Consider the following 25661-nt stretch of genomic DNA (forward strand, 5'->3'; position numbering starts at 1 on the left):
GGAAAAAAATAGTTCCCTGTAATTCTTCTTTGCAGATAGTACTATTTATGATAGAGCCATATTTACCAACCAACTTTGTTTGGGGTACGGATGCTAGCCCCTGACACATGGGGAGGAAGTTAACTGCAGTTTGGCTGCTTCTTGCACAGATGATCACGAAAGATATTGAGAGGCCAGGCTGGTGACTGCAGGCCAATCAAGTTCCTTAGTAGAGAGGCAGGAAACTCTGAATAATTGCTTGGGAAACAAAAAAGGAATGATGTGTTGGAATAAGGAGGACTCCACGCCCCAGTGGCTAAGGTGATAGCCCAGGCTTGGATTTTTCTGTTTCAATTTCAGGCAATATAAGACCAGTTTGTTTTGTTTGTGGGAATTATTGTTCTTTGAGCACACTGAAATAACAAGTCTTAAAGAGGAACACAGATGGTTTGAAAGACTGCTCTGGGCTTTTATTTTATTGTCTAATCCATCTGATGAAACACACTCCCTGTTTATTTCACCTTCTTTACTAAGGTTTGACATTTGTCCTTTTTATTCTTGGTTATTTTCTTATCTTTATCTATTATAGAATTATAAGAGTTCAAGTCCAAAAGGGAGCACCAGATCATCCAATCTGACCTCTGGTATATAACAGGCCACTAAACACCACTCAGCCACCTCCACGCCAAGCCCAACAATCAGAATTAGACCAAAGTATTGCAGCCCTCAGGAGACTAAAATACTGTGTGCCACAGGTAAAGAGCTGGAGGGACCGAGGTGCACTAATGCCTGAGACCCCTCAGTGGCAGGGAATTAAGTGAGATATACCCAGATAATTCTAGCAAGAGACTTGTGCCCCATGCAGAAGTAGGTGAAAAGCTCCCAAGGTCCCTGCCAATCTGACCCAGAGGAAATTCCTTCCCAACTCTGAATATGTTAATTGGTTAGGCCCTGAGCATGAAAGCAAAACTCAGCAGTCAAGTACCTGGGAGAGAGAATTCTCAATAACACCTCAGAGCATAGGCTCATTCCATCCTGTATCCAATCTCCAGCTGCGGCCATCTTGAGTACTTCAGAGGAAGGAGACAAACAGAGAGAATATATTGGGGGGAGGGAAGGAACATTTCCTTCCTCTCGAAAGTTGGTTGACTGCTGACATGCTGAAAACGGAATTTATCTATTTAAAAAAAAAAAAAAAGGCAGTGACAGAGTAGGCTTCTCTTCTATTATTGTCCAAGGGCACTGGACCTTGATTGGCACTCGTCTCTTGGGGTATGTCTACACTATGATTAAAGACCCATGGCAGAGCCGCAGCTGGCTGGGGTCAGCTGGCTTGGGTTTGGGCTATAGGACTATAAAATTGTAGTGTAGACATTCAGCTTGGGCTGGAGTCTGGGCTTTGAGACCCTCCCTACCTGCAGGGTCTCAGAGCCTTGCCTTCAGCAAAAATCCGAACCTCTATACTGCAGTTTTATAGCCTCACAGCCCAAACCTTGTGCATCCAAGTCATCTGATCTGGGCTAGCCATGTTTTTCTTTTACTGCAATGTAGGCATACCTGTGGAGTGAATACTTCACTGTCTTTGTGTTCCCTTGAGGTGGAGGGTCTGGATTCATAGATTTGCCCTAAATTTGTCTTCGTATTGCCTCAATTTAGACCATTTCTGGGAATGAGAGAATAGTTCAGTCCTCAGTGAATCCAAACAAAACAAGACTAGTAACAATGTCATTTTTACAAAGGGGTTTTTGTCCACTCTGAAGTGACGTGATAATCACCAGCCCTTTTTAAATTGAAAACTCTTAATGGAACCGAGGATGGATTTGACAATGATTTGGGTTTATTGATTGCTATTTAGTTGAATAGGTTTGGATAAAATAAAAAAAATTGTTCTGAATTTTCACTTAAAATCTGGTTTAGCCTTTGTTAAATATACTCTCTTGACGTAAACAGTCATGCCAGTTATAGACAATAACCTTTCCCAAAAAGAGACCTGAGAAAATGGTGTTGGAATACTTCCAAATGAATTTCTCAATCCCCACCAGGCTGGTTTGAGATGTCAGTATAGCACTAAGGCCTGATCTACACTACGATTTTCAGTCGAATTTAGCAGTGTTACCTCGATTTAACCCTGGACCCGTCCACACGACAAAGCCCTTTTTTTTTTTTTGACTTAAAGGGCTCTTTAAATCGATTTCTTTACTCCATCTCCGACAAGTGGATTAGCGCTGAAATTGGCCTTGCTGGGTCGAATTTGGGGCAGTGTGGATGAAATTCAACAGTATTGGCCTCCCGGAGCTATCCCAGAGTGCTCCATTGTGACCCCTCGGGACAGCGCTCTCAACTCAGATGCACTGGCCAGGTAGACAGGAAAAGGCTCGTTAACTTTTGAATTTCATTTCCTATTTGGCCAGCGTGGCGAGCTGATCAGCACAGGTGACCATGCAGAGCTCATGCAGAGCTCATCAGCACGATGTGCACATTGCCGGGGCACATTGCCCGGGCCATACTTTGTAAGAAGTCTATGTCCTCATGACTCTCGTCACCATGTCGCCTCCTTGCCTGGTTTTGCTTTTGCAGCTTCTGGTTCTGCATATACTCCAGGATAATGCACGTGGTGTGCTCATAATTGCCGCGGTGATCTGAGTGGGCTCTATGATCCCAGTGCTATGGCATCTGTGCTGAAAAAAGGTGCGAAACAATTGTCTGCCGTTGCTCTGATGGAGGGAGGGGTGACTGACGACATGGCTTACAGGGAATTAAAATCAACAAAAGGGGTGACTTTGCATCAAGGAGAAACACAAACAACTGTCACACAAAATGGCCCAGTCAAGGATTGAACTCAAAACTCTGGGTTTAGCAGGCCGTTGATTTCACAAAACAAATCGGGTCAATGTCTTGTTTTGATCCACTCCATCTATCTTTTACATCTTAGGGTGGCAGCAGACGGTGCAGTACGACTGATAGCCATCATCATCTCCTGGATGCTCGGCAGAAGATGCTGCATTACGATTGTTAGCCATCATCATCTCCTGGCTGCTCGCCAGAAGACAGTGCAGTACGACTGCTAGCCATCGTCATCTCCTGGGGGCTTGGCAGAAGATGGGAATAATCTGGCTGAGTCACTCTTCTGTCTGCCCAGGCATCCCTGACCGACCTCACCAAGGTCAGCTAAAAGAGCACCCAGGAGTGCGACGATGATGGCTACCAATCGTAATGCACCGTCTGCTGCCAAAAGGCAATGAGCTGCTGCTGTGTAGCAATGCAGTCCCATGTCTGTCAGCACCCAGGAGACATACGGTGACGGTAAGTGAGCTCCATGCTTGTTAGGGTATGGCATCTGCTCAGGTAACCCAGGAAAAAAGGCGTGGCTCCACTAATTAGGTGGGTGGCCTTTCATTCTCTCGAGTGTGGCCACCCAGGTGCACACCTTAGAGGGAACTGTCCGCGGACCACCTGAATGGAGCTTGCGGACCACCGTTTGAGAGCCTCTGCTCTATAGTATATGTCTCAAGAACCGTTTCTTGTCTTATCTGAGGGACTAGGGAGGAGTGGGACAGGACTGCCTTAATGTGTCTTTTCTGTGCTGAAGAATTCATGTATTAGTGGATATAAGAGGCACCCACTGGTTATATGCCTCTCTGTGCAATTTTCACTTATTCATGTTTCTTGCAGTCTCTTCCTGTGTGTAATATAGAGACTGAATTTTCAAATTCTCAAAGAAACATAACCTTCTGTTTTCCATCTAACACCTGTACATCAGTCACTTGACCATATATTCTAACTGCTTGTCTGCTGTGCTGTCTGTATGAAACACAAACAGACCACTACTAAAAATGGTTGTATGGATCCAGCTCATTTTGGCATGATTTACAGTAGAACTTGAGAGTTATGAATACCAGAGTTACGAACTGACCATTCAACCACACACCTCATTTGGAACCAGAAGTACGCAAGCAGCAGCAGCAGACACAAATAAAAAAAGCAAGTACATTACAGTACTGTGTTAAATGTAAATTACTAAAATAAGGGGGAAAGTTTTAAAAAAAAATCGGCAAGGGAAGGAAGCTGTTTTTGTGCTTGTTTCATTTAAATTAAGATTAAAACCAGCATTTTTCTTCTGCTTAGTAGAGTTTCAAAGCTGCATTAAGTCAATGTTCAATTGTAAACTTTTGAAAGAACCATAACGTTTTGTTTAGAGTTACGAACAACTGCCATTCCCGAGGTGTTCTTCTGAGGTTCTACTGTATCTGTGTCGCTGGATAATATCAATATTGTGTACTCATAAATTAGAGAGCGTAACATATTATGCTTGTTCTTTGACTGACTGGCACAGCTGATTTTCTCAAAAAGAAATTATAGTTAGTGTGCTGTATAATCCAATGTCCCCTGTTGGGCCACCATTTCTGTATATTTCAGGACATGGGGACAAATAATGAACAATTATTATTACCTTTCCCTTTCTGCATCCTCTTTTTTGAAGCGTATGCTAGCCCTTTGCCATTATGGTCCACAGTCCTGAGGTCATATTCAAGCCAATACTTTACTGTGTCTAGAACATCAGAGAGCAGCGGTGGCCGGATGTGAATCTCACCACATTGCAGTGTTCTGGTCTGGAGACCAGGCGAGGATCAATGTGCTCCACTTGGAGGAACTTTTGAAGAGAAGTTGGATTTTAAGTTGTGCAAACTTACCTAATAGAGTCATTATGAGCATATTACATGGGTCTTCTGTAGTCTGCATTGGCTTTCTGTTTACCTTTAGATGAAAATCAAGATAACACTTACTGTCCTTTAAGTTTCTGATGGTCCAGGACCCAATTACCTAAAACTTTTCTTGTGACCCTGTGGCTGAGCTGGGCTGGGGCTCCCTCACGCCCCTCCAGACCCTGCTTCCAGTCCTTTATAATGTCTCCCCCACCTCCGCGGATGCAGAAGGGAGGACCTTTGAGCAAACAAACAAGAAAAATCCTCTCCCGCTCTTACAAGAGAGGGAGTCTGTAGGGAAACAAAGAGAGGCAAGGGTGACCTGGATATCAGGCAGTCTTCCTGGGTCACCCCTTTGGGCTTAGTATGAAATGGAGTCTGCCTCCAGCCCCACCTCTTGGGACAGACTGCTTTGAGGCTGGGTTGTGCAGCTTTGGGAGCAGTGAGCCCTGCTACTGTCTCCCTCTTGGCAGGCCTATCTCTGCTGTCTGAGGCAAGGCAGCCTTCTTCCTGTTCACTGCCCTTTCCTGTGGCAGGTTTTCTCTTTTAAGCTCCCCCTAATCTGGGCAGAACAAGCCTTGCAGGTGTGCCTCATTGGTGTTGAACAGAAGAGCTCCTCAGTCTTCTCTCGGGCAGAGTGAGGGCACGGCCCTTGACATGCCCTACCCCTCAAGACAGAAAGACTGTTCTGGGGTGGCTTGTCTCCATCCCCAATCTCCTGTGAAAAGAAATTGGTATTAGCATGGTCTTTCCGCGCTCAGTGTTGCACTCTGAAACTATATGGTTGTAGTGTAAGGTACCATTTCATCATGCATGAGTTTTTCTTTCATGGAGTGGATCCAGCATAGGGGATCCGTGACCAGCGATAAGGGGCTACCCAACAGGTAATGGAAGGATAAACAAATGTAGATCTGCGATTAGGATTTTTGACTTCTCGAGGGCTAATTTTAAAGAGTTAAGGAAGTTAGTTAGGGAAGTGGATTGGACGGAGGAATTAGTGGATTTAAATGTGGAGGAGGCCTGGAATTACTTTAAGTCACAGCTGCGGAGACTGTCGGAAGCCTGCATCCCGAGAAAGGGGAAAAGAACCATGGGCAGGAGTTGCAGGCCAAACTGGATGAGCAAGCAACTCAGAGAGGGGATTAGACAAAAGCAGAAAGCTTACAGGGAGTGGAAGGAAGGCAGGATCAGTAAAGAAAGCTACCTTGCTGAGGTCAGAACATGTAGGGATAAAGTGAGGAAGGCTAAAAGCCGCATTGAACTGGAACTTGCAAAGGGAATCAAAACCAATAGTAAAAGGTTCTACAGCCACATAAATAAGAAGAAAACAAAGAAAGAAGAAGTGGGGCCGCTATACACTGAGGATGGAATGGAGGTTAAGGATAACCTAGGCATGGCCCAACATCTAAACAAGTACTTTGCCTCGGTTTTTAATAAGACTAGTGAGGAACCTTGCGATGATGGAGGGATGATAAATGGGAATGTGGATATGGAAGTGAATATTACTCCAACTGAGGTAGAGGCCGTACTTGAACAGCTCGATGGGTCAAAGTTGGAGGGCCCGGACAATCTCCACCCGAGGATATTAAAGGAACTGGCGCGTGAAATTGCAAGCCCGTTAGCGAGAATTTTTAAGCAATCGATAATCTCGGGTGTTGTGCCGTATGACTGGAGGATTGCTAATGTAGTTCCTATTTTTAAGAAAGGGAAAAAGAGTGATCCGGGTAATTATAGGCCTGTTAGCTTGACATCTGTAGTATGTAAGGTCTTGGAAAAAATTTTAAGGGAGAAAGTAGTTAAGGACATAGAGGTCAGTGGTAATTGGGACGAATTGCAACACGGATTTACTAAAGGTAGATCGTGCCAAACCAATCTGATCTCCTTCTTTGAGAAGGTGACGGATTACTTAGATAAAGGAAATGCGGTAGATATATTTTACCTAGATTTCAGTAAGGCATTCGACACGGTTCCGCACGGGGAGCTGTTAGTTAAATTGGAAAAGCTGGGAGTGAATATGAAAGTTGTAAGGTGGATAAGGAACTGGTTAAAGGGGAGACTCCAGAGGGTCGTATTGAAAGGTGAACTGTCGGACTGGAAGGAGGTCACCAGTGGAGTCCCTCAAGGATCGGTTTTGGGACCGATCTTATTTAACCTTTTTATTACTGACCTTGGCACAAAGAGCGGGAATGTGCTAATAAAGTTCGCGGATGACACGAAGCTGGGGGGTATTGCTAACACGGAGAAGGACAGGGATACTATTCAGGAAGATCTGAACCACCTTGTAAACTGGAGTAATAGAAATAGGATGAAATACAATAGTGAAAAGTGCAAGGTCATGCATTTAGGAATTAATAATAAGAATTTTGGATATACGTTGGGGGCGCATCAGTTGGAAGCGACGGAGGAAGAGAAGGACCTTGGGGTACTGGTTGATAGCAGGATGACTATGAGTCGCCAATGTGATACGGCTGTTAAAAAAGCAAATGCGATTTTGGGATGCATCAGGCGGGGTATTTCCTGCAAGGACAAGGAGGTGTTAGTACCGTTGTATACGGCGTTGGTGAGACCCCATCTGGAATACTGTGTGCAGTTCTGGTGTCCCATGTTCAAGAAGGATGAATTCAAACTGGAACAGGTTCAGAGACGGGCTACGAGGATGATCCGAGGAATGGAAAAACTGCCTTATGAAAGGAGACTCAAAGAGCTTGGCTTGTTTAGCCTGGCCAAAAGAAGGCTGAGGGGGGATATGCTCGCCCTATATAAATATATCAAGGGGGTTAACGTTAGGGAGGGAGAGGAATTATTTAAGTTTAGTACTAATGTAGCCACGAGGACGAATGGGTATAAACTGGATATTAGGAAGTTTAGACTTGAAATTAGACGAAGGTTTCTGACCATTAGGGGAGTGAAGTTCTGGAATAGCCTTCCGAGGGAAGTAGTAGGGGCAAAAGACTTTCCTGGCTTTAAGACAAAGCTTGATAAGTATATGGAGGGGATGTTATGATAGGATTGTTAATTTGGGCAATTGATCTTGAATTACCACCAGACAGGTCTGCTCAATGGTCTGCGGGGAGATGTTGCATGCGATGGGTACTGAGTTGCTGCGGAGAACTCCTTCTTGGGTGCTGGCTGGTGACTCTTGCCCACATGCTCAGGGTTTAGCTGATCGCCATATTTGGGGTCGGGAAGGAATTTTCCTCCAGGGCGGATTGGCAGGTGCCCTGGAGGTTTTTCGCCTTCCCCTGCAGCGTGGGGCACGGGTCGCTTGCTGGTGGTGTCTCTGCAGCTTGAGGTCTTCAAACCATTTTTGAGGATTTCAATAACTCGGTCCTGGGATAGGGGTTGTATAAAATTGGATGGGTGGGGTTCTGTGGCCTGCCTTGTGCAGGAGGTCAGACTAGATGATCAGATTGGTCCCTTCTGACCTATGAGTCTATAAGTCTAATGCCTCAGGGAATCCATAACCCATTTAATCACTAATGCCCCCTTTTCAATAATTGAGTAAGCCTTTTCTCTAGGAAAGAGCTTCCTACTCAAGTATAGGACTGGGTGTTTTCTGAAGTCATGTGAGAGTATGGCATTGAGCCCAAAGCATCTGTGTGCAGTGTGAACTTCCAGGAAAAATCAGTACTGGAGAGCATGGGCAGCCGGCATAGATGTGGTTTTAGTTTGCTAAAAGCGTGCTTGTATTCCTCGCCCCACTGAATTGTCTTAGTGTTGTTGCCTTTTATGAGGTCCATAAGGGGGGCCATGATCGAGGCAAAACTGGAGATAAACCTCCAGTAATATCCTGCCAGCTCGAGAAAACACCTTATTTGCCTCTTCACTTGGGGAATGGGACACGCTGTTAGGGCCTGTACCTTGTTGATTACTTGTTTCATATGTTGTACTCCAAATAGGTTACTTCATCTATGGCTAACTTACACTGTGAGTCCTGAATCCTTTAGGGCTTTTAATACCACTTTTAAGTGCTGTAGGTGGTCTTCCCAGGTAGAACTATAGACTACGATGTTGTGTATATAGGCTGCTGTGTATTGATGGTGGGGGGCTGAGGATCCTATTCATAAGCTGTGGGAAAACCTCCATGGAAAAGGCATAGTCTTGAATTGGAAGTGCGCTAAAGGGATGGAGAGAGGTGTTTTCTCTTGTGAGGAAGGGGATGAAGAGATCTGCCAGTATCCTTTTGTTAAGTTGATAGTGCTTTGGTGTTTTGCCAATCTCATCTACTGTAGTAACTCCTCTATCCTTGGCATTGGGTTGGTGTAGAATTTTGAGATGGAATTAAGCTTTCTAAAGTCTGTGCAAAACTGAACTGAACCATCTAGTTTGGGAACAAGAATCATGGGGCTACTCCATTCAGTTTTGGATTCCACAATTACTCCCATCTCCAGCATTGCTCGCACTTCCTCTCAGACTGTGTCCCACATCCTCTGTGGCAATGGTCTAGGGCTCTCCCTGACCAGCTGGCATGGGGTGGTCTCTTGATGATGTTGGACCAAGTGCGTTCTCCCTGGGTGGGTGAACAATATTATTGTGAAAGCCTTGATCAAATTGGAGGAGCAGCATTCTTCGTGCAGGGGAGAGCCCCTCACCCCCCCCCCCCAGTACGTTGGCAGTTGTTGGCAGCTGCGTACTTAGGGGCCATAATTCAGGTTTCATCGGAGAGGAAGTTATCAGTGGGGCCATCAAAATGTCCAGGATTTAAGAAGAATTACATTATAGATATTGGTTTCTTTCCTCCTCCCTGGTAATCTTTTCACATAATTCACTGGCTTGATCTGCCTGACCACTTCCAATGATCTGTCAAGTATGGGGCTAGGATCAAATCCTATTGATCAGGGGCCACTAGGCTGCTAGTGCCACCCTTTCAAATGTAAGTAGGAAAGCTTCCGGGTTATCGTCTGGCCCAGTATTGGTTAGCTTTACTGATACTGACAAGGGAACACCCTTGGTGGATGCATGACCTGCTGGAATTCCCTGGGGGCATAGGGCTGGCACTGTCTGCTGTATCATCTTCTGTTGAAACTCCTGCTGCTGGGCCATCAGTTTCCTCAGCAGCTCTTGTTGTGTGGTCTGAACTTGCTGCTGAGTGATCCACTGCTGCAGCAATTGCTGTTGGGAAATGCTGTTGCTGAGCAGCTTGCTGCTGCATTCCGCTAATTACTTATACCACCGCTCTTGTTCCGTCTTGCATGGACCAGCTGAGCTCTATTCCATCTTTTTTTAACCACTTGCATCAGAAGTGGTTATGCCAGCATTCTCTGCCATTTGTGGGGGGCAGGGCTTGGACTCTCTTAAGATCTCTCCAGACCCCGCTTCCAGTCCTTTATAATGTCTTCCTCCCCTGTCGGTTGACCCTCCAGGGTGGGGTGGGGGTGGTTCTTCAAGCAAACAAACAAAAGAAAAGTCCGCTCCTCTCTTACTTCCCTTGTGAGAGAGAGGAGTCTGTATGAAAATGGAGAGGCAAGGGTGACCTGGATATCAGGCTGTTTTCCTGGATCAGCCCTTTAGGCTTACTCTAAAATGGAGTCTACCACCAGCCCCTCCTCTTGGGGCATACTGCTTTGAGGCTGGGTCATGAAGTTTGGGAGTAGTGAGGCCCGCTGTCTTCCTCTTGGGGCCTGTCTCAGCTTTCTGAAGTGGGGCAGCTCTCTTCCTGTTCACCGCCCCTTCCTGTGGCAGGTTTTCCCTTTTAAGCTCCCCCACCTGGACCGGGCAGGACAAGCCTTGCAGGTGCACCTCATTGGTGTTAAACAGGCCCAGAAGAGCTCCTTAGTCTCCTCTCAGCCAGAGTGAGGGCATGTCCCTTCGCAATCCCATTGCCTCAGTTCAGATCAGGTGGTTTGCTTTTGTTGGTGGCTCCCATAACTTCATTGTTTTAGACCACTGGCTAGGCATTCTTATTTGAGGGCTCTGCTTGAGGAACTCACTCCTGATGGTTTGCCAGAGTCTGGGTTTGGCAAGCTTCAGGTCACAATGAGTAGTGTGGATATATACAGGGCCGGCGCTACCATTTAGGCGACCTAGGCAATGGCCTAGGGCGCCAGAATTTTTGGGGGGTGCTATTTTGCTGGGGGGGGCGGCATGCGGGTCCGGTGGACCTACTGCAGTCATGCCGGCAGACGGTCCGCTCCTGGAAAGGCTCCGGTGAAGCTGCCACAGTCACTTCGGTGGACGGTGTGCTGGTCTAAAGGCTCCGGCGGACCTACCGCAGTCATGCCTGCGGCAGGTCCACCGGAGCCTTTAGACCAGCACACCGTCCGCCGGCATCACTGCGGCAGCTCCACCGGAGCCTTTCCAGGAGCGGACCGTCCGCCGGCATGACTGCGGTAGGTCCACCGGACCTGCGGGGGGCGGCGAAATGGCCGTCCGCCTAGGGCATCAGAAACCTTGGCACCGCTCCTGGATATATAGAGCAGCCTTTAAATAACCTCCTCAGCAGGCTATAGTGTATTAATTTATGCTTATCTCATATTCTGACTATTTTATGGTAAATGGTTAATTGTTACAACATCCTGATGCTACACCGATGGGCACTGTATAAAAATACATAAATAATGCATGAATTGTTATTGATTCATTTTGGTGCCTGGCACTTCCCTTGCAAATTTGTATAGTGATTTTTTTTTTCAATACTGTTAGACTCCTTAGCCTTTCATTAAAACTAAAGTAAGCTCAGTTATAGAGTTGGTGATTTGTGGATGAAGCTTGACATATACTGTAATGAACAGTTCAGTGGGAATAACCAAATAGCCTATCTGTCAAATGGAGCACTGTCTCAAATACCTTTATCATCACCTCCATTGTCGTGGTCACCTGAATGTAGCATTTCCTACATAAAAGGGACAGAATTGTATCTAAATATTCATGACCAAACTGCTAATCTCCCAACAATTATGATAAATGAGCCTCATTTTAGGAACAACATTTGTATAATGTGTAATCTTTTTTTCTCTCCTTAGCCTTGGTGGAGGCCCAGATGATGCAAAAGAAATTATGCGGCATAGTTTCTTCGTTGGAGTAAACTGGCAAGATGTATATGATAAAAAGGTAGGTTTATATGGCATGGAATAGTCTTGCTTCTGCGCAATAATCAATTGAAACTATTACTGAACTTCTAGTTTCTAAAATTATACATAAATTACTTTGCCACTTTTTGATATTATAGTATACTAATAGCCAATTTAATTATTTATAGTTCTAATATACTGCTGCTAACTTGGAAATATTCTAAAACCAAAGTGTGCCAAAAATAAACTAGAATCACTTAAGATTTTCCTTTAATTGTTTAAATGTTAAAGTCCCCCTCAACCCCTTTTTGGCCTATAACTTTAACCAGAAAACAAAGAGGCAGTGGAGGAAAAAAAAGTCAGTGATGATGCGTGAGAAAGTGTGAACACTGTGTTTCTGAATTGACTCTCATTTTCTTTCAACTCCATACACCGGCAGAGAAGTATTATTTAATTATACATATTTATATGGAGTCAGTAGTTATATTATGTATCGTTGTTTCCTTTTTTAGGACCACATTATGTTGTTAGGAGAAACTGTATTCAAAACTGGACCATTTTAATTATGAAACTTTTAAAAAATTTTGTATCTGTTTTTTATTTGAAAAAGACTGTCATTTAAATATTGAATCCTTCTCGAAAAGGATACACAGCAAGTAGGCATTTTCTGATGTCTTGGTACCCAGCAGAAGCCTTTCTTTGAGATGGGTTGTAAAAGAGAGTCTAACAAAACTAGTGTGGTATCAAAATACTGAGCCAAAATCACTCATGATGTAAGTGGTACAACTCCATTAACGTCAATGACATTGCGCATGTTTACTCTAGTGAGTTAATTTGGCTCACTGTGTATAATTCTATGCCTGTTACTGTGATCCTGGACATTTCTCAGGTGATTTCTGTAAAAAAGATGGTTAGTTTATTTTCCCTCTAGAAGTGAAACTGAGTTTGATTTAAGCTGTTTTATAAACTGACTCTGTAGATTCAGACATTTTTTAATATTTAGGGTAACTTATGTATTGTTATAGGTCCCCGGTATTCTGACAGGATCATTTGGCATCCCTGCCAACTGATCTACCTGCCAAATAAGTCATATCTTTTATAAGTTACATTGTCTTTCCTATTTGTTTTTGCTCAAATGAAAGATCAAAAACACATGCAGGGACAGAACATGTTTGTCTGACTATGCGAAACAATGACAGGAGACAGTAGATATTGGTTTAATCAGGCTGCAGCCTTTATTATTTACAGATGTCTGGGACTGACCTGGCGGATAAAAATGTGTACAATGCAGGTGCAAAATTTATGTCTCTCCAGCAGATTTACTGCCGGGACCTTACCAATTCCAGACAATCCTGGGTGGGTGGGGGGGGCTTCCACAGCTCCCCCCCTGTTTATCCAGGTCCCTCTAGCAATTCCCTTGCTGGGACCTTATCGACCATGCCCCCTCATAGGAGGGGGTTAAGGTGGACTGTAATGATGGGGAAGTTGGATCCCTGCTGTACCAGTCATAGGAGCCCCCAACTGCCCCCGGCTTGCTTAATTACCAAACTCCTCTCTTCAATTCCTTTTCCAAGCCTTTTTTTTTTGTTCTTTTGAGCCTTAATTTATGAAGTACCTGCACTGAACATCCGCCACAAGGAGGTGTGTTCTGAGTAAAGAGGGAGGGGCCAGGCCCAACTGACCTTTTAAACCCCACATTCCTATGTGGTGAGTCATTTACCACGCTGATTGCTCTTTCCAGCAGATTTACATCTTCCCCCCTCCCCCAAGCCAGAAAGCATTGCCTTCTTCTCCTGGCCAGCCAGACAACTCAGACAAACTGCTTAAGTGCAGGGTGGCGACTGTGTTACTGTGACATATTTTTCACTTGTTGGTATGTGAGAATTTGAAAACTCGAATTTGTGATTGTTGTGGTATTTCTCTGGCAAACAAGAAAACCTGAACAAGAAACCTGTGTGATATTAAGACTAACACTGTGCTGTATCTTGCTCTGTCTCTTTTCTTGGGTTACTATAATATAGAGCTCTTTCCCCCCAATTTTGTGATGGCTTGGCAGTTTTGGTTTGTTGTTTACCATTTTTATGTTACAAATTCATATTTCTGCAAAGCTGATTGCAAGTTATTTGCTGCCACAAGAATATCTAAACCTAAATGTTATCTGACAGAACCTTAACCATGATGTTACTGTCAGTCAACCATAATATGAATGATATTAGAACAAATAAATTTATCAAGTGATGTAATGTGCTCAGGTATTTAAGACAAAATCTCCTTCACTTCTAAGGGAAATTTTGGTTGGCCCTGCAAGAGAAGAGTATAGTTAAAAATATACCAAAGAAAATGTAATATAGTGGTCCCCAAGGGAATTGTGTTTTTAACATTTAAGTTAAAACTATTTGGGTTGCAAAATATATAAAGGCATAAATACAAGGACGCTCTGAGTGGGAAACAAGGGAAAAACGCTGCCAAACTAACTTCAGGCGTCTTTCTCAACTAAACAAGAAATAAGAAAAATCAAATTTAAAGACAATGGACTTGATTCTGCATGGCGCTGAGCACTCTGGCCCTGATCCAGACACGCAGTTATGCATGTACTTAACTTTAAGCATGTGCTTCAGTTCCTTGCAAGTCAATGAGACAGTGCTTCTCAATCAGGATCTAATCCTGCACCCATTGAAATCACTGCAAGTGTTTTGATTCAGAGGTGGTGGAAGCTTCCTTTGAATGGGGATTGGGTGGATGGAGATGCATAGTGAAACCTAAATGTATGAAGCACCAAACTAGGCATGGGAAATGGGGAGAGCGGGAAGAAATCAGGTGTCTATGTAAGTCAGGGTGGATGCCCTGCTTGTAGAGTGAGGGAAGTCATGTGTGTTAAGGCCAGGAAGGGGTAGGGTGACCAGACAGCAAATGTGAAAAATCAGGATGGGGGTCGGGGGTAATAGGAGCCTATGTGAGACCCAAAAATCAGGACTGTCCCTATAAAATCGGGACATCTGGTCACCCTAGGAAGGGGAGCAGGGTGGGTGCCCTGCAGGGGGAATTGAGGTATTAGGAGCAGTAAAGGGGAGTGTGAGGTGGTGCTACATGGGGAATGAGGGGAGCTGAGGATCCCAGGCCTGATCTTGGATGCTGCTACAGCCACTCCAGGCCCTCTGAGACTCACTCCCGCCCTGCCTGAGTGCATGAAACAACTTGCTTAAGAATGAAACGCAGGGGCCAGGGTGGAAACGTAGCTCAGACCCCACAATATTTCCATTGTGGTGGGTGCTAGCAGCTGCTGCCCCTGGGAGTTGGATTGGGCTCTCAATAGAGTCTTAAAATAGGAGTGATCCTAATCACTGTTGACCATTTCCATGACTGCATTGAGAAATTAAACTTGCTGATATGAGAAATGAAAATTGCTTAACTGAACAATTAAGAGGATCCCCTTAGTTGCAATACCTGCATGTGATGGATGTGTTAGGCATGATGATGCCGGGGAAAAACAGAATCTTAAACATATAAAATGTGTTTGTTTTACTGCAGCACTCTCTTACTGGTTGTACTGGAAGGGTTTATCCTAAATGTATGACCGCTTCCTCATTTTTGGGCTAGTGGAAAACAAAAAAGCATGTGCTTTTGTATATGTGTGCACTATACTGTCGTACAGCTAACTTGCTATTTTTATTAGAAAAATGGGCATCTCTTGTTCACCCAACTTCAATCTATTGTTACTAGAAACAAGATTATTTAACCTAAAACCTAAAGTTTATAAATGTTTCATGACAACAGTTAGTAGCTCTGGCTGACCAACAGATGCAAATGAATGAGTGGCTGTCTGATACTGCTGTCTAATTGGATCAGTTTGTTGACATTAACTGAATAATAATAATGTGCTATAAAGTAGGCAAGAGCAGAGAAAGTCCTTGTTCTGAAATGAAAATTGAATAATAATTGTACATTTTGTTACAATGTATCTATTTTTTGTCAGAAAAAAATCATGAAGGCAAAGGAAAGAGAATGACCTTGCCAGGCACCTCCTATGATCATCTCAATCCTGATAGAGTTGATTACTGCATTTTTTTTTCTTTTTACTGTTTATGAGACTGAGAAACTGAATAGGTTGACAAAGTCTTATCTTAGTCTTCTTTTTAGGTATAATTGAATGTTGAATTTTCTCTGACTCCTTTAAAACTTTTTTTTGGAGTATTTATACTTTTATTTAGGCTAGAGAAAATTTAATTTTTAAATTGTCAAATGTTGTTCCGAGGCCCCTGATTCAAGAGAGGCCTTAAGCATGTGCTGAACTCTCATTGCTTAAAGGCTTCGCTGAATCAGGGTTTAAGGAAGGGAGGTTGAAGTGGGAGAATTCCCACAGCTCTCTTTAGGCAATTCCTGTTTGGGAAAAACAGCAAAAAGGTAGGTCAGATTTTGGGACTACCAACTTTGACAGTGTCCCTTTTAAAATGTATTGGTGTATTGCTATGTACAATGATTTGGCTAATGAGTTCTAATCTGTGTGAGAACATCACATACCTAAACTGTTTGGAATCTTCATTGATCAGTTAGTTTAAACTGTTTTGTAAATGGTGACTACATATGTGAGTTGTAAGAAATATTTTCAAAAGTTATGGATGAGCACACTTATGAGAGAAAGAGAATGAATGTTAGTATTTCTAGTGGCATGCTCTCTCCATTTTCTTTACACAATTGATTTAGGATTTTCTCCATCTGCTTTAACTAATTTACAAATCAGTCTCCTGAAATCACACCTAAATTTATTATTAGCATGTGATTTATTCTGTTGAATGCTGGAAAGTAGCCATTTTATAGGATCAATGATATAGATCTCCAGTAAAGTTTGATAGGATGGCTTAACGTGATTTCTGGGCATTAAAATGTAAATTACAATAATATTCCAAGACCTGATTTTTATAACTAGAAAGAACCTTAAAATTGACACATCCTTTGACTTGTATTAAGACTCTGTGTACAGTAAACTAGATGGTAGCTTTTACGGTACAACATATGATGATATTTCTAGTGAGTTGTAATGGTGTGTATATTTTAAAGTTATGTGGTATATTGTATACTTTTAAAACATACACACTGTGGTCAAAGTGATAATTATACTTCCCATGTTATAATTCATACCAATGTGTAAAGAGCAAGAGTGTACAGTAATTTTGTTGTCAGGAATTGGGAAGAACCAGTGTCATACTGAAATGTAATTATGAGTAGGTTATAAATGGTCATCCCTAATGAATGAACACGGATATTGGTTTTCATTGTTCAGTTTCTTATTATATTTATATGATGCTCTTGGAAGGTCTGCAGAACAACCATGGTAGAGATAATAAAAATCTGTGTGTGTGTTTGTAGTTGTCAATATAGCTGTAGAAACATGTATCCATGATTTGACCTCCCAACACTATGTTATGAATATTGGTCAGCATTTTCAAATTTGGGGTATAAATTGAGCTGGTATAAATTGTCTTCACTCCCTTGGAATGAAGACAGTTTATACCAGCTGAAGCTCTGCCCTCTGTTTATTGAAGTTTGACTCCTAAATCTGCATATAGTTCCTAAATGTGGCCATCTAAACACGTGGATATTCAGGCTAAACTTTATTTAGGTGCCTGAATATGGATTTAGGAGCCAAATTTCAGTCATCCAGGTTTGACATTTTGGCCATAATTTATTTCGGTTGGATAATACATTGAAGAGAAGTGTTAAAGAATTCAGAGGTGTGGCTATTCACCCTTCACTGGGAATTACTCAGGTAAATGACATATTTAACCATTAGTGTTGTGTTACCATATTTTTCATCGGTATGAAATGAAAATTGTTTTGGCCCTGATCCTGCAAACAGTATGTATTTGCTTAATTTTAAGCATCTGTAGAGTCCCATTGGTTTCAGTGGAATTACTGATATGTATGTGTTTATATCTAAGCATAAGTACACGATCAGGGTCTCAATGTGATGTTCAGTTCATGCCAGTTTGAGGGTAAATTCCTTTTTATGTGAACTTTGAGGCAAAGTCAGAATCAGCTTCTTCATTTTTTTAGTTTGGTAGTTTCAGCATTAGTGCAGTATAGCTACTCTGTAATATTTTCAGCCATTTGTAAGCAACTAAAATGGTGGCCAGGAGTTTCCAAGACATAATGATTATCATTTGATTGATTAACCTTTGGATTATATGGAATATTTTCTACTATGTTGAACTATTTGTACAGTGGAAATACATTATCTAGAAAGCATGAAAAGCCTCAGACTGGTATAAAATCTCTTTATATAATTGCACACAGTGAGATACTGTATTTGCCCTTATTGTTCATGAATGATAGGTAGCATCCAGATCTTGAGCTGAGAGTGGAAAAAAGGGGTGGTACTGTCCCAAGTTTCACCTACTTTGGATGCCAAAAGGAGATGTCATTCACAAGGGATTGTGCAGATGTTCAAAATTTGATCTTGCAGGTTCTTCTAGGCTCTCCAGGTGTGATTCCCTCTATTTGGGGTAAAGGAACACATGATCTGGGATTGCGTTAAGGCATAGGCACAGTAGACACATGCCTTGGACACTGGCTGCCAGAGGCACGTGGTGAAGTCACACTCTAAACTTCAATTTAAAAAAAGTATTTCCAGTCTTCTTAGGTTATGAAGAAAGGGCTGAAACATGTCATCTTAGTGTAACTGGTGCTGTGTTGTCTGCCTGAGCCTGAGGGAGCCTGGAGCAGAGGGAGGAGCAGCAACCATGGGACAACGACACCTGCCTCTTTAGTTCCTACCATAGCTGCTGGTTCAGATGTAGGCTTGCGTCCCTTGTGCTCAGCTCCTTCCCTCCAGACTTTTGGTTTCACAGATCAGAAGGGTGGGGCAAGATGTGGTGGGCACCAAATTGAAATGTTACTCACCGTAAACTATGGAAATCTTCATAATATGATTGTCCTTTCTTAAATGCCATAATCAGGAGTGTAATAGTTAACAGTGTGGACACTTACGTCCTCATGATTGAGCTTCTGAGCTAAAACCCATTTGAGATGAATGGGACAGTTCCCATCTCCTGGAATTGTTGTTTCAGGCTTTCTACAAACTCAGATAGCCATCTCTGCAGCAGTTATTTTTGGTTCATATGTTTAAGGATTTCTTAACATCTGTAAGCATCGGAGACTTATTTTTTTGTTTTTAAATGAAAGTGTAGATTCTAAAGAACAAGATGGCAGCCTCAGAAAGTACAGAGACTCTATGATGTGACCTGGTCCAACTTGAGCACTGGTGACATCACTTACAAAGTCGGTTTCAAGCATATGAGTATGCCTCTAATCCCATAAATGTGAAGTCATAATACAATATCCCTCTGTGTCTGCATTTATGTAAATGATTTATACCACTTTTTATGCTTCCGCGTTATGGGAAAGGTTGTTAGGAAAGGATTTCTTACTGCATTTCTCTCATTTTCTTCTGGAGGTGGTGCTGAAGCTCCATGTGCCGGTTCCTCATTTCTTGACAAGAATTCTACAGAAGCCGGTAAATTTTTTGTAGAGGTTCTTCTTCTAAAATTGGTTGATATGATTTGAAAATAGCCACAACATTTTGTTTACAATGGTCAAGGGAAGATTTTTATGAGGTGTGCATGGGATGGCAGATCAGGAGGTTGATTTGGTGTTTTGAAAAAAGAATCGAGGCACAATTGTGTGTGCATGAATGGGCTGAATAGATCAATAGGAGTGGTGTATAATTTTATACAATCATGACTGAAGCATAAATGTATTTATACTTATAGTCATGATTACATAAATACTGCTAGTGGAAAAAATATGAAAGGAATGGAGAGACACTCCTGTGCACTGTGTGTCACATGTATTTGTATATCTCAGTCTTAGGTCCCATTTTCTTCTTTTTGTAGCTTTTTTTTGTATTGATGTGTGTGAATATATAGATATTATACACACACACACAAGGTGATGGGGTGCCATGTTTTTCTACACAGTCTCTGCATTACGAGCATCTCCTATTGCACTGTAAATTGCTGTGGCATATCTTAATCGTGAAAGGCAATGTGTAAGGTTGTGTAATCAGAATTAATCCAAAAACATCAACAAAGTATTTTATCTCAAGTTTTTCCCTTCCGGTTACAGCCTGGAGTTTTGTGTGTTTTTCTTGTTTTATTTTCCCAACTGTCTGGAATATTGACATAATTTCTAGTTTCATAGACTGAGTCACTGGATGTTACTGAGACACACCTCACTACTTAATGTAAAATAGTGTTTTTTTCCCCCTTCAGAGGGGATTAGATGACATCACTCCCTTTCTGTTGTGAAACATCTCTATAATTGATAATATTTAACAGTATTTAAGACATCTGATTATTGTTTTTACCTTTCTGTGCCGTAAGATTCATACAACACTCTGCTTTTGTAACCAACAAGCACATTGTCAAAGTATTCTAAGAACCATCACTCATTTAGACAGATGAACTCTGCATGGGGCCTGATTCAGATCCCATTGAAGTCAATGAGAATATTTCATTTGAGCTACTGACTTCAGTGGGCTTTGGTTCAGACCCACAGTCACTTGCTGATGTAGTCAAATTTTATACAAGGACCTGTAGGTTGATATATCTTACTAAAGAGTCGTGTATTGCTCTTTATTTTTATTACTTTCTGTGATCATTTCCTGCCTCTTTGTTATTTTGTTGCTCACTAACAGTTACTATAGGGCCACAGTATTTAGAGATAAGAAGTGTTCCTATGTTGTCATCTCTGCCATTCCCAGCTGAGGTCAGGATAATATCCCCCTCATAAAGGTCATATCTTGAATGATTTTTTCCCATGAGTTGAGCACTCCGTTCTACTGGAGATATGTACTGGGATTGCTAAATAGGGTGCATTCTGCTGTATATTTAGTACTACCTAAGTTGCTTATATAATTTGTGGAAAACCATAACAGATTCTTGGAAAATGATAATACAGTGAAGGTTATTGAATTGCGGGTGGAACAGATCGTTTGATTTCAAACCATGATGGGTGACCTGCTCTCTGAATTGTTGAAAAGTTTAACCTGAGAAGACCAAAAAACTGGAATGTTTTACAGGTACAACTTGTTCTGGAATCTTATGACCATTTTATAGGTAGGCACATTGCTTGGGAACTTTTCTATCAGCAAGTCCTTATTAGTTTGTCTCCCTGTATGAGACTGGCTGTGTTGCAGAATGAAATGGGAGGTGGTGGGGAGAATGCTGGGAAATGTGTCTGTGTTTTTGTAAATGAAGGGATGTGCATATTGTGGTTAAAAAAATGAACAACTTCCTTTTAAGTTGTATGTAGATTAGCTTATATTTGAGGGATAAATTCTCTTTCTGACTCCAAGTTTAGATCTGTATTTAGCTTTTAAATAGGTAATAATAAGATGACTAAGTATATTAATTTAAAAATCCTTTGTTGTGGTATAATATTTTCCAATCAAATAAAGTTAAATGAAAATCACATTTTTGTAAAATTATAATTCTCATAGCACCATTCTAAGTAGTATATGTAGGTGAAAGAATGTTTTAGTCACATAGGGTGGGATCCACTAAAGTACTTCAGTGACTAAATCCCAGTTTTGGCTTCATTGCAATCCACAAAACACTTGCCATACCCTGTAGACACCTTTGTTTCTGCTCCTCGGCATGTGTGCTGCTACCTCACTCTAGACATCTGAATGCCTGTCTCCTGTCTAAGCCCCAGAGCAATTCACAAACCAGGAGAAAGAAGATAGGCGTGCAACTGCCTGCAGCCTCTTAGGGGTCTGGTCCAGTATGTATGCTCAAAGGACACCTATTGGTTCATGTTCCACTTGTAGTGGTACCCACCTTATAACTTTTAGCCCACTGATTAGAGCACTCACCTGGGATGTGGGAGACCCAGGTTCAATTCCTCCTCCGTTGCCAGAGGGGGACAAAGAATTTGCACAAGGGTCCCTCGCCTCTTAGGAGGGTGCTCTAACCACTGAGCTACGGGATATTCTGATGTGGGGCTCCCTCAGCCTCTCTCCTTTTAAAGTTGTTCCAGTGTGGATAAATAATGAGAGTGATTGGAATAGGGGGACTGGACATGGAGTCAGGCCTTAACCACTGGACTACAGAGTCATTCCTACTCTCTCTATTTGGCCCAGTGACTAAGTATTTATCCACAGTGAGACAGTCATTGGACCAGAGAGTGAGACAGCCCAGTGGTTGGGGCACCCTCCTGAGAGGTGGGAGACCTGTAAAAATTCTTTCTCCCTCTTTGGCAGAAAGGAGGGAGTTGAATCTGGGTCTTCAACCTCCAAGGTGAGTGTTCCAACCACTGGGCTAAAAGTTATAGGATGGGCACTGCCATCACCTTGTGAGTTAGGTGCTTAACTCATTCCCACAAGAAACACTTTACGTGCCTACTCCCTCTAACTACAGGAGGCAGGTACCTGTTTTTTGGAGATAAATGCCACTCTGCAGCCTGGACATTGGTACCTATCTCTGAGAGATGGGTAGGGCTTAGCATACACCCCTCTGGTTGGAAACTCCCACTGGCTATCTTAGGCAGCTCCCTGCCTAGTGTGCTGGCTTTCATGGATCATGTTTTTTTGACACCTCTCTCTCCCCATTCATTGTGCAGGGAGCCGAGGTGCTTGACTTGGCTTTGTGGATCCCAGAATGGTTTTCTAAGTGTGTAAAAGTTAGACGCTGTGATGCTCAGCGCTACACCTCCAAAGCCCCTTCGTCAATGCCACCCATAGATTTTGGGTGAAAATTTTGGTCAAATTATAGATATAGGTATGTAACCAAGAGCAAGAAAACATGCTTAAAGAAACAGACCATCCAATTATAAATTTGTGTCAAAGGATTAATGGAATTACACAGATATAACTGACAGCAGAATCTGTTCCAATTACTAAAAAAGTCTGTGAGGCATTCTGTATCCTTTTGTGTCTTTGTGGTGTTTATACAGTGTATTAAAGATATTTTCCTCTTACTAGCACAACTTTCAGGTTAACAGCAGTCAGTTAAAACATTCTTGGGAGAATGAAAACATCTGCATAGAATTTTCAAGAGTTGGATTTGAAAACAGTTGGAATTCACTTGTGTGTGTGGTTGGTTTTGTGGGGGTTTTTTCAATGCACTATTCATGGATTTTACCACAGTCTGAATAATTCCCTCCTTTCCAGAAAAGAGTATAGAGGTGTTCAGAACTAAAGATGAAGCGTTGGCACTTAGAGGTCTAATCGGGACAGCATGCTGTTCAAAAACCGTTCCCAACACGGCTAGTTACTTAGAACATAGTTACATTATCGTTCTGGTTACACAGTATAGATATGCTGGAATTATATAGTCTCCATTGATTAAGGTGTGAAGGCTTAGTTTTTCCTCCAACATCTGTACTGCTTAGAGATCTGTGTAGAATAGTTGGCCAATATTTTTGCTATAGTGTTACATTGTAGTTTTGTTCTGTGTGTTATAGAGTAAATTGAAAAGTGAATTGTTTGGTGATAATGTTTCAAAGTCAAGGTGAGATAGAGAGCTAAATCTTGGCCTCAGAGTGTAAATCGATTGGCTTCAGTGGGACCAGGATTTGGCCTCTGATATAGGAAAGAAACTGAAACTGCTAACTTCAGATTTTAGTTTGAGTTGAGAATATGCGGATACTATTCTATGTCTCTGAATACATTAAATAACATTATTTGGAACTTTGTATATTTTAAGCTGAACAGAGGTGCCTTTTAGAAATTTAATAAATTTAAAAGATGGCATACAGGTCCCAGATCATTAACACAATATAGGTTGAGGCTCCAAATTAAAAATGCATCTATTTATAAATGTTGACTGTGTTTCTCCTTCAAAAGTGGCTTGTAAGACTAATACCAAAAGCAGGACAGGGAGCTGCTGCCTTTATGTTGTGGTAGTTGCCTTCCATAGTAGCAGTGAAAACTCTGAAACCTTGGAACCTGAATGCAAGACTTTGCAGATAAAAGGAGGAGAACCCATTTAAAACAGACTTATTTAAAAATACATCTTAAAACCAATTTATGCCTAGACTTGTTTATCTAATCTGCTAAAGATTGGGAAAGTCAGTTTTTTGTCTCTTTAAAAAGAGAAAAGAAATGCATTTCAAATCATCTTTAACCACTTGAGAGAGGTGCAAAAATCCTTTGCTTTAAACCATCACACTGTCATGTAAACAATGAGCAACTTCTGAAGTTTTTAAAGAGATTCCAGTCACTCTAGTGACATTCACTTAGTTGTTTGATTGTAAAATCATCTTATTAAGCGTAGTGCAGCTACAGCAAAAAGGAACTAGGTGACCCAAGGTTTAATATTGTCTGGCACCGGACATGTTAAGGGACTTGATGCATTTAATGTGGTATGCAAGTACAATATACATGTTGTTCTGAAGCACTTATTGGGTGGATGAAATTGGATTAGAATAGGCTTAAAAAATTAAATGGATCTGAAATCGGCATCCTCTAGTAAGGAGTGTGCATATTAGTAGTAAAGGGTGGGATGGAAATGGAGATTGATTTTAAGAAAACTCTTAAATTCATTTGAAGGGACTAAGGTTATTATCATGGTCAACTTTCTAATATGTGATAGACCAAACATGTGCAAGCATCATAAACACTTAGAAATGGATTATCTTCTTGACTGAAGGCAAGCAGTGTTGTGAAATTCTCTCACAAATTTGCTATTCAGCATTTAGTCAAATTTAGAGCTGGGAGTGTGTTTACAATTTTGCTTCTCCAAGTTTTGCTTAAAGATATAGTGAAAACTTTGCACCTTTTTTTCTATGTGAAAATCCCACTCTTGCACTTTTCACCCCAAGGTGATGATCCTCCTGAAGCTTACACATTTGTGTTGCCCTGACCTATATTCTGTTGAAATTCCTGATGGACCTCTGATGTCTTCTGTCATCCATTGATCAGGCCAATTTCATGGCAGTGTGTAGTCCACATGCACTAACAAACCAGTCAACTGGAGCAGTTTAACCATGACAGTTCATCTTTACACTTAAAAAAATACTGTGAAAATGGTGGGAAAAAATCCAGAAATGATGTGTTCACGAGGCTGACCTAAACATGAATTGACCTTTTTGACATTTAAAATGTATGTGTTCATATTATTTTTTAGAAACAGTTCATGACAAATACTAGCCCTGTCCTGCAAAGACTTGCACACAAGCCTACCTTTACATACTTTGAGTAGTCCTATTGACTTGATTGCAACTACTCAAGAGTATAAGGTAAGCACACGTGTAAACCTTTGTAAGATGAGTGATCTAATGTTGGTCTTTCAGTGAATGAGAATCTCATCAGAGTGGATTAATTTAAATCAAAATGATTGAAATCAGCAAGCAGGAAAGCTTGATTTTAATCACTGATTTTAATCTTGTTTTGCATTTGTGCGTTTTAGTTATGTTCCTATAGAAAAAGGTTGATTCTCATTGGTTGGGAATCATTAAAACATGTTCATTTGCAACTAAATCTAGTCTTTACACTAAGTCTGGAATGTCTTTTTTTGGTAATTAGGAGGATACACTATATCTGTACACATTTATTTAAGCAGTTATATAGCTTAATTTATATTTATTCAGATTCTTAATGTTTGTACGTACTTTAGAAAATGCTGAATAATGCAGTTCTTATTTACTAGATGATTAATGTTTTACTTGTGATTTGTGTCGAGCTCTATTTGGATGGTAATTAAAATGCCTAAAACACAATTTTTATCAGTTACATAAAACTACCTTTTAGTGCTAGATGGATAATTTATAAAAAGTTAACAAAACATGCTTTGCATTTAAAACTAAAGGATTTATTAAACAAAGGAAGTATTATCTGTAGTTAGTGAACTGTACTGATTGTTTTTGTTTGCCATGTCTTTTAAGAATTTAGAACTAGTAGATCTTGTTCTCACACCTAGTTTTTATTCATAGATTAGAAAAGGAAAACAAGCTTTCCTGCCTTTTTAGTTCC

At 41.5% G+C, this 25661-nt stretch overlaps 1 protein-coding gene across 1 annotated transcript in view; it reads left to right on the plus strand.

The window, feature by feature from the left end:
• AKT3 (AKT serine/threonine kinase 3) overlaps positions 1 to 25661 on the plus strand; it is a 336511-nt gene that overhangs the window by 257320 nt on the left and 53530 nt on the right. The window contains exon 12 of the mRNA XM_050950427.1: positions 11645 to 11732. Within this exon, the coding sequence (XP_050806384.1) occupies positions 11645 to 11732 (88 nt within the window). The remainder of the gene's footprint in view (positions 1 to 11644; positions 11733 to 25661) is intronic.

This window comes from Gopherus flavomarginatus, chromosome 4 (genome assembly GCF_025201925.1).
Source record: "Gopherus flavomarginatus isolate rGopFla2 chromosome 4, rGopFla2.mat.asm, whole genome shotgun sequence".
In the NCBI taxonomy this organism is placed as follows: Eukaryota; Metazoa; Chordata; order Testudines; family Testudinidae; genus Gopherus; species Gopherus flavomarginatus.